The sequence below is a fragment of the Barbus barbus genome (assembly GCF_936440315.1).
Source record: "Barbus barbus genome assembly, chromosome: 30".
Taxonomy (NCBI): Eukaryota; Metazoa; Chordata; class Actinopteri; order Cypriniformes; family Cyprinidae; genus Barbus; species Barbus barbus.
In genome coordinates this window covers 29616313-29625451 of record NC_136758.1, presented here as the reverse complement: position 1 = coordinate 29625451, position 9139 = coordinate 29616313, and the positions used below count along the sequence as shown (strand labels likewise).

At 39.8% G+C, this 9139-nt stretch overlaps 1 protein-coding gene across 3 annotated transcripts; it reads left to right on the top strand.

Moving 5' to 3' along the window:
- The first annotated feature begins 188 nt into the window (after positions 1–188).
- On the top strand, positions 189–7564 carry slc25a29l (solute carrier family 25 member 29-like). 3 transcript variants are annotated; one of them, XM_079385320.1, is made up of 4 exons: positions 189–314; positions 1236–1279; positions 2226–2309; positions 6383–7564. In XM_079385320.1, exons 1-4 carry the CDS (start codon positions 287–289, stop codon positions 7130–7132), a joined length of 906 nt encoding a protein of 301 aa, XP_079241446.1. In that variant the 5' UTR covers positions 189–286; the 3' UTR covers positions 7133–7564. The 3 variants fall into 3 exon arrangements, with proteins under 3 accessions (XP_079241446.1, XP_079241448.1, XP_079241447.1); XM_079385321.1 differs by lacking the exons at positions 189–314; positions 1236–1279 and adding an exon at positions 2028–2064 and having other exon boundaries at positions 6383–7558; XM_079385322.1 differs by lacking the exons at positions 1236–1279; positions 2226–2309 and having other exon boundaries at positions 288–314; positions 6383–7258.
- Positions 7565–9139: the final 1575 nt, after the last annotated feature.

Sequence of the window (9139 nt, the reverse complement as noted above, 5' to 3'; positions counted from 1 at the left end):
CACAGCAGTATATTCCAGTGAGCTGAAGGTGTTCTGTGCTGTAAATCCCTGCAGAGTTTGATCAGTCGCTCAGAGGATGATGATGATGGGGGTGTTTCTTCATCCTGGAGCTTCTATTGGTCACAGATGGACTTTCCCCTTCATATCAACTTCATTCAGTAAAAATAGCAGCAGCTGCTCATGAGCCCAGACGTCCAGAGACTGACCGACCGAACAAACACTGCTGCTGCTGGAGGATCAGAGCTCACACACACTCATCTTCATCTTCATCTTCATCATCTGAGGAATGGACTTTGTTGCAGGATGCATTGGAGGTAAGACATGCTTCATTTGAGTGCACATGCTCTCTGAAACAATCAACACAGAGTCAAATAACCTACAGAGTAAATAAGAACAGCTCTTTAGTTATACTAGTAACTGACTGCTAGTTACCCGTTCCAGACTAATATCCCACACTGGGATCCAACAAATGTCATCTGAAGAGCCAATAAACCATGATTCTGATCCTCATGCATTTAATCTGAGCCAATCCTGCACATGCTGAGCATATTACTTAGTATTTCTGCTTGTTTTCTAGTATAAATATCTAAACATTCTTGAATCAAGATGCGTTTACTGCACCAGTAACATGACTTAAGATAGCCTTGTTTTCTGAGAAAAAAAAAACATCCAAATTTTGTTAGTTTTTGCTTAAAACAAGCAAAAATGCAGGTATCTGTCAAGGGAGTAAGAAAAATAATCTTGTTTAGCCTCTGAATTAAGATCATTTTTCTTATACTATTGGCTAATATTTTTGTTTAATCAAAAACAAACAAAATTGTATTTTTTTCAGAAAATGACAATATCTTCAGTCATTTTGTCAAGTAAATGCATCTTGATTCAAGAAAGTTTAGATATTTTCACTGGAAACACTAAGTAAGAAAATCGGTGTAATAAGAACTGAAGATGATCTTGAGAAGCATGCAGGCTTTCTCCAGACGTGTGAGAGAGAGTTTTGCAGTCGGCAGATGATGATTGTATGAGGTTCACGTCGATTGGTCAAACAGCTCTTGCCTCATGCATGAATGACGCAGGTGTCTTTCACTCGCACGGGTCAAGGCTGAAGAGCTGACCTCAGACTCGTATCTCAAACACATTGCATCAGTGGCTTGCAGCTCCGCCGGCCCGACACGTTCCTAATCATGAAGACTGTCTTAAAACAGCCTTAAACTCACTCTCAGTCGTTCCTGTTTCAGGTGCCGCAGGTGTGCTGGTCGGACATCCGTTTGATACGGTCAAGGTACGTCCGGTTTGACCAGACCAGTAAAACTCAGCAGAAATACTGACTGAAAGGTTCAAGGAACCAAAAATGGTTCTTCTATGGCATCACTGCAAAAACTGCTTTATTTTTAAAAATGCATCTACTACTAAATCTCATCTTAAACACCAAACGCATGCTACAGTCAATCACATCTGTCTGTTTCTGCATTCACGGTTTGACAAATCGCAATCTATTAGATTGTACAATCAATGAAGATCTATTTAAATCTATAAATGGCATTAATATGTCAATGTTTTAGCTTGAGGTTTGTGTGTTCCTGTCAAACAGTAGAGAATGGCACCAGCAAGCAATGCTTAAACTGATTGTATGCATTTATCTTGAATGCGATGCGAGTTGCTTTGGATAAAAGCAGCCATCGAGTGCATAAATAAATAATAATAATAAATAATGCCCATTAACACTGATCAAGACGCATGCCTTTAGATGATAAACCTGCATTAAAAACCAACAGCTGAGAATTTTGTGTAGGTCTGTTATTGTCATTAGTTGCACGTGTGTTTCTGTCGTAAAACTAACACTTTTCTAAAACCCAGAGTGTGTGTTGCACTTAAAGGCAAAGGGGCAAGATACAGAAAGATCTGGGTTTGTATTAATCAGCCGTTTGAGCTGTAATTTCTCACGTCTTGCCTTGGTGCCTTTGTTCTGATCATGAGTTCACAGCTGAAGGCTCTTTTACAGCAAAAGTGTCGCTCTGTTGTAGATGAGAGCGAGGCTGTTACACCGGCAGCTCGGGGGTTAACCTCGTAAGTAAAGACCGGGTCCATTCCTCTTTCTGTTGGACTGGAATCTTACTGAATATGGTCAAACATCATCAGCTCTAGATTCATGCACTTCTGTGTTTTTCCATCTCAGCCATCACAGGTGGCCTGATCATAGCAGGTTTAATGGAAACTCTGTTTTCTAGGTGAGACTGCAGGTTCAGAGCGTGGACAAGCCTTTATACCGCGGGACGTATCACTGCTTCCAGTCCATCATCCGTCAGGAATCAGTGAGTAGGACTAATGATGAGAGATTCTTATGACGTTTGTGAAAGTTCAACAGGCTGCTTTTACACTGAACTTACAGACAAGACAAAAACTGATCATACACTGCAAAAAAATCTGATCTTGCTTACTGTTTTTGTCTTGTTTTCTAGTATAAATATCTACAGATTCTTAAATTAAGATTTGGCAAGCAAACTGACAAGATATTTAGCCTTGTTTTTAATGAAAGAAACAAAAACAAAACTAAATTAAATGCAAGTAAAATGGTCTTGTTTTAAGAATATGTTACCGCACTGGCAGATAATTTTCCGTGTTTGTTTAATCCTGGTTAGTGAAACCAAAAACAGTTCTTTACTGCTGGTTCCATGAAGGACCTTTAACATCCATAGAATCATTTTTCCTTGTACAAAAGAGTTTTTTAATAGATGAAAAAGGTGCTTTAGATTTGCAATATGCTATTTTAAAGATTAAGGAAAATTATTCTTTTAAGAACTGAAAGGTTCTTTGGGGAATCAAAAATGGTTTTTCTGTGGCATTACTGAGAGAAGCAGGTTTTGTAAGCTTTGTTGTGGGGAGTGTAGCATCTCCAGGAACATGGATTAATCAGACGACGCTGATTTGATTAGAGGTTAGGGTTAGGCTGATTTAATGAGAAGTGCATGTGCTCGAGGTTCAGTAACGCTGAGATGTTTGACACGCGTGAACTCCAGGAGATACCCGAGATGTCAGGAACAAGCACGCGGAGATAAATTTAGCACAGGGAACATCTATACTTGTCTGTGGGTGGAGAGACGAGGGGTTTCGGGTTCTCTAGACATTAACTCTTTACATCCAGAGATGTGAATTTAACTTATGCGCAAAACTGGAATATTGCATAAAACATATGTGAATAAAGCACCATCCAACGAGTCAAAGAGAACAAAATCATCACTTCCTGAAACACTGGCACTATGCATCACTAAGAACAGTAGTTGAAGCCACTGAATATAATAATGTTCATATCTGATGAATGACTTGCGTCTCAGAGCGAGCAGATAAACACAATAAATACTGTCACTGCTTTCTGAGGCGGATGCTGATGTTTGGGAACGCAGTCGTTTAATACAATTATACAGAAATACTTTGACGACAGACTTGCTCAGGCATTTCAGAACGACCCAAACAACATTTCAGATGCTGTGAACCAGATCGATCCGCTGGTTACTCAGTTATGCCGTCTCATAGCGCAAACTCACATGACTTTTGATGCACATGAAGGAATTTATTCAGTAAAAGTGTTTGCATCGTAATTTATTTTTTCTTACCGGATAAGACATTTATCCAACTTACAAACCCGATTCCAAAAAAGTTGGGACACTGTACAAATTACGAATAAAAAAGGAATGCAATAATTTACAAATCTCATAAACTTATATTTTATTCACAATAGAATATAGATAACATATCAAATGTTGAAAGTGAGACATTTTGAAATGTCATGCCAAATATTGGCTCATTTTGGATTTCATGAGAGCTACACATTCCAAAAAAGTTGGGACAGGTAGCAATAAGAGGCCGGAAAAGTTAAATGTACATATAAGGAAGAGCTGGAGGACCAATTTGCAACTTATTAGGTCAATTGGCAACATGATTGGGTATAAAAAGAACCTCTCAGAGTGGCAGTGTCTCTCAGAAGTCAAGATGGCAAGAGGATCACCAATTCCCCCAATGCTTCGGCGAAAAATAGTGGAGCAATATCAGAAAGGAGTTTCTCAGAGAAAAATTGCAAAGAGTTTGAAGTTATCATCATCTACAGTGCATGATATCATCCAAAGATTCAGAGAATCTGTAACAATCTCTGTGCGTAAGGGTCAAGGCCGGAAAACCATACTGGATGCCCGTGATCTTCGGGCCCTTAGACGGTACTGCATTACATACAGGAATGCTACTGTAATGGAAATCACAACATGGGCTCAGGAATACTTCCAGAAAACATTGTCGGTGAACACAATCCACCGTGCCATTCGCCGTTGCCGGCTAAAACTCTATAGGTCAAAAAAGAAGCCATATCTCAACATGATCCAGAAGCGCAGGCGTTTTCTCTGGGGCAAGGCTTATTTAAAATAGACTGTGGCAAAGTGGAAAACGGTTCTGTGGTCAGACGAATCAAAATTTGAAGTTCTTTTTGGAAAATTGGGACGCCATGTCATCCGGACTAAAGGGGACAAGGACAAGCCAAGTTGTTATCAGCGCTCAGTTCAGAAGCCTGCATCTCTGATGGTATGGGGTTGCATGAGTGCATGTGGCATGGGCAGCTTACACATCTGGAAAGGCACCATCAATGCTGAAAGGTATATCCAAGTTCTAGAACAACATATGCTCCCATCCAGACGTTGTCTCTTTCAGGGAAGACCTTGCATTTTCCAACATGACAATGCCAGACCACATACTGCATCAATTACAACATCATGGCTGCGTAGAAGGAGGATCCGGGTACTGAAATGGCCAGCCTGCAGTCCAGATCTTTCACCCATAGAAAACATTTGGCGCATCATAAAGAGGAAGATGCGACAAAGAAGACCTAAGACAGTTGAGCAACTAGAAGCCTGTATTAGACAAGAATGGGACAACATTCCTATTCCTAAACTTGAGCAACTTGTCTCCTCAGTCCCCAGACGTTTGCAGACTGTTATAAAAAGAAGAGGGGATGCCACACAGTGCTAAACATGGCCTTGTCCCAACTTTTTTGAGATGTGTTGATGCCATGAAATTTAAAATAAACTTATTTTTCCCTTAAAATGATACATTTTCTCAGTTTAAACATTTGATATGTCATCTATGTTGTATTCTGAATAAAATATTGAAATTTGAAACTTCCACATCATTGCATTCTGTTTTTATTCACAATTTGTACAGTGTCCCAACTTTTTTGGAATCGGGTTTGTAGTTGAGTGCATACGTTTTTCATACAAATTTTTAGAATTTATGTAGGTCTTGACGTTTCCATCCAGTGTTTTTTTATGCGTTATCCCAAAATGCACATAAAAATAGGTGGATGGAAACTTAGCTACTAGCTATGTTTCCATCCAAAGTTACGAATTAAACTTATACACAAAATTGGAATATCATATAAAACATTTGCGAATAAAGCAGTTTCCATCCAGTCAGTTGAAGAGAACAAAATCGTCCTGATTAACTTGCGCTAAATATCACGAAGAAAAATGTAATTCGCTGCAGCAGGAGAAGGCACTGTATATAATGATTTTTGTAAACAATAAATTACGAGTTTCAGAGCATGCAGACAATACGCGGTCATGTTATCTTATTTTCGGAGCCGGCTGTTTGGAAACGCAGTTCTGGGAGTTAATTATAACAAAGTACTTTAATGAGACTTTGCTCAACCATTTTAGAATAACAAAACTAGAATTTCAGATGCTGTGCAATGAGATCGGTCTGTTGATTAGTCCAGTTATCCCGTCCCATCTCAAAGTCGCATGCCTTTTTTGATACACATTAAAGGGATAGTTCACCCAAAAATTTAAATGTGATGTTTATCTGCTTACCCCCAGGGCATCCAAAGGACTTTGTTTCTTCAGTAGAACACAAACGAAGATTTCGTGTCTTTAGGCCTCAATATATCGTCACGAGCCGCGGGGTTTAATTTGGTTTTGTCTGTGTATGTTTTTTTTCTCTCAAAGCCATGAGTCCCATTGACTGCCATTATATGACTGACAGACTGCAACGGTTTGAGTTAAAAATCTTCGTTTATGTTCTACTGAAGAAACAAAGTCACCTACATCTTGGATGCCCAAGATGTAAGCAGATAAACACCACATTTTCATTTTTGGGTGAACTATCCCTTTAAGGAATTTATTATGTAAGTGTTTCCATTGTAGTTTATGCACATATTTTCTTTTTATATTTTTCTTACCAGATAAGAAATTTATCCTACCTAGTTGAGCGGATAAGTTTTTTATGCTCATTTTTAGAATTTATGCAGATCTTGGCGTTTCCATCCAGTGTTTTTTTTATCAATATCCCAAAATGCACATAAAAATGATGAATGGAAACTTAGTCTTTGTTTCTCGTTTGACTCCAGATGTCCGGCCTCTATAAGGGCATCGGCTCACCCATGATGGGCCTGACCTTCATCAACGCCATCGTCTTCGGCGTGCAGGGGAATGCCATGCGCATGTTGGGCGCGGATACGCCTCTGCACCAGTTCCTCGCGGGAGCGGCGGCCGGACTCATCCAGACCGTGATCTGCTGCCCGATGGAGCTGGCCAAGACCCGCATGCAGATGCAGGGAACGGGCGAGAAGAGCGCCTCCAGGAAGCTCTACAGGAACTCTCTGGACTGCCTGGTCCGCATCTACCGCAAGGAAGGTGTCCGAGGAATAAACCGAGGAATGGTGACCACCATCATCCGTGAGACGCCCGGCTTTGGAATCTACTTCCTCGCGTACGACACGCTGACGCGAGCACTGGGCTGCGATGCCGACGACGGATACATCATTCCCAAGCTGCTCCTGGCAGGCGGCATGTCGGGAATGGCGTCCTGGATCTCCACTTATCCCGTGGACGTCATTAAGTCACGCCTCCAGGCGGATGGAGTGGGCGGAGCCAACAGGTACGACGGCATCGTGGACTGCGTCCGTCAGAGCTTGCGGCGAGAAGGATGGAGGGTCTTCACTCGAGGCCTGACATCGACTCTTTTGAGAGCGTTTCCCGTCAACGCCACAACATTCGCCACCGTCACGCTCTTCCTCATGTACATGCGCGAGGAGGAGGATGACGGAGTGAAGGACTGCGAATCCTTGCAGACCAACCTGCAGCCCAGCAGCCTGTGACTCTTGAATCTTCTCGAGATGGAAACCACAGATTTACTGCCCCAATAAACCTCCTCCTGACTCCAGACTCTGTGTAATAAAGAGAGAAAAGGTCAGGCTGAACAATGACCTTACATTATCTTAACCACTTTATGTTTAATGGACCGTACCGCTGAATTATTGGGATGAATGAGTGTCCACTGGGTTCGAGGATTCCCAGATCAGCATCTGTAGAAACGTCTGGCGCTGATGAGGGACCAGAGCGACGTACCGCAGGAGATTTGGACGTCAACGATGGGACATTTTAAAAGGCTTAATGTGAAAAAACGCTAAACGTGGCTTAAAGACAGTGTTTTTGAATGACCAAACTCAGCAAATACATTAGTAAAGCATACTATGTACAGACAAGCACATGAGCCCAAAATAAAACACTTTTAATGCATCCACATTGATGTTTTCCTATAGGAAGGATTCTACACTGCAAAAAAGATGTTCTTCTTTAGGATTTTTGTCTTGTTTTCTAAACAAATTCTGGAATTAAGATGCATTTATTTGAGTAAAATGACTCAAGATATTATGTTTTGTTTTATGAAACAAATATCCAAATTTTGTTTAAACAAGTAAAAATATCTGCCAATGGGGTAAGAAATAATCTCGTTTAGCCTTTGAATTAAGATTTATTTTTCTTACCCCATTGGCAGATATTTTTGATTGTTTGAAGCAAAAACTAACAAAATTAGGATAATATTTTAAGAAAGCAAGACAAAATATCTTAAGTAATTTTACTTGTAAACGTATCTTAATTCCAGAATTTATACTAGAAAACAAGACAATAATACTAAGAAAGAAAATCATTTTTTGCAGTGTATGGGAAGAAAACGCGTTATTAAACGCATTGCGTTCGTATCCTGGACTCTGTTGCTTGCATGATTTATTAATAACCTGTTTACAGAGTTTGTCTTATAAAAACACAGTCTTCACTCACTAAGCCAAGTTAAGCATTTTCACGTTAAGCTTTTTATAGAATGCTCCTCAACGATCTCGTATGAGAGGCTGATTTATCCTGTTCCCACACTGCTAAAAATAATGTGCAAAATTGTACTGACTGGGACAGAACTGTTAAGGGGACAACTCTGTACCTTATTTACACCTAAGTCTTCCAAGGTCATGGCTTCAGTTTCCAGGAAAAGCAAGAGCTGGTGAAATGTAAATGTGTACTTTGAATGCTTTAGATAAAAGTTCCAAATGCATTAATGTAAATATTAGCACCTTATTATAGCAATATGTGCTCTTAAAGTACTACCATGCACTTTTTAGGGGTAAATAAAGTGCAAAGTTGTCCTTTTAAGAGTTCTGTTCCAGTGACAAGCTGCTGCAATGAGTACAATTTTTGCACATTTGTTTCTGAAAGTGCTTGTTAATCTTGTGCGTTTATTTTTAAAACACAGGTACAAAGTTTGAGACTTTACATTTAAACATAAAAGTAAACATTGAATGCAAAGATAACATAAAAAGTTGATTTCACGATTTTAATCTTGATTAGTGAAACTAGATGAGTGCAGGGACTTTCAGAAAGACATGGCCCTACATGTTTTTTATTCATAGAAGCATTTTGTAATTGTTATTTAATCTCCACATGCACCTTAAACACGTGACTAGCTCCTGATATGATTGTGACTGACATATTCCTGTATATACCATATATTTGCATCATTTGTTGTTGTTCTCCGGTATTTTTATGAATGTAAATACTATGAGGGGTTTCACAGACAGATTATTGTTGACTGATCATCAGTGTTTTTGATTCATGAAGCTCAAGGAAACATGTTACACACAGATCAACAGTCACACACACACCTTCTTCCCTTCAACATTCAATAAATATGGAAACACATTCAGGAATATGTGTCTCTCACAAAATGTAGAGCATTTAAAGGGTGAACTGTCTGAAGATTAACCCACAAACACTCATGAATGCATGTCCAGACTGAGCTCAGCTGTTGATAGCTCTGTCAAAAGTGTTGTAGA

Coding starts and splice junctions, on each gene's coding strand:
- slc25a29l (XM_079385320.1), top strand. CDS start 287: ATGGACTTTGTTGCAGGATGCATTGGAG. Junction 315..1,235: donor TGTTGCAGGATGCATTGGAG/GTAAGACATGCT, acceptor TTCCTGTTTCAG/GTGCCGCAGGTGTGCTGGTC. Junction 1,280..2,225: donor ATCCGTTTGATACGGTCAAG/GTACGTCCGGTT, acceptor TCTGTTTTCTAG/GTGAGACTGCAGGTTCAGAG.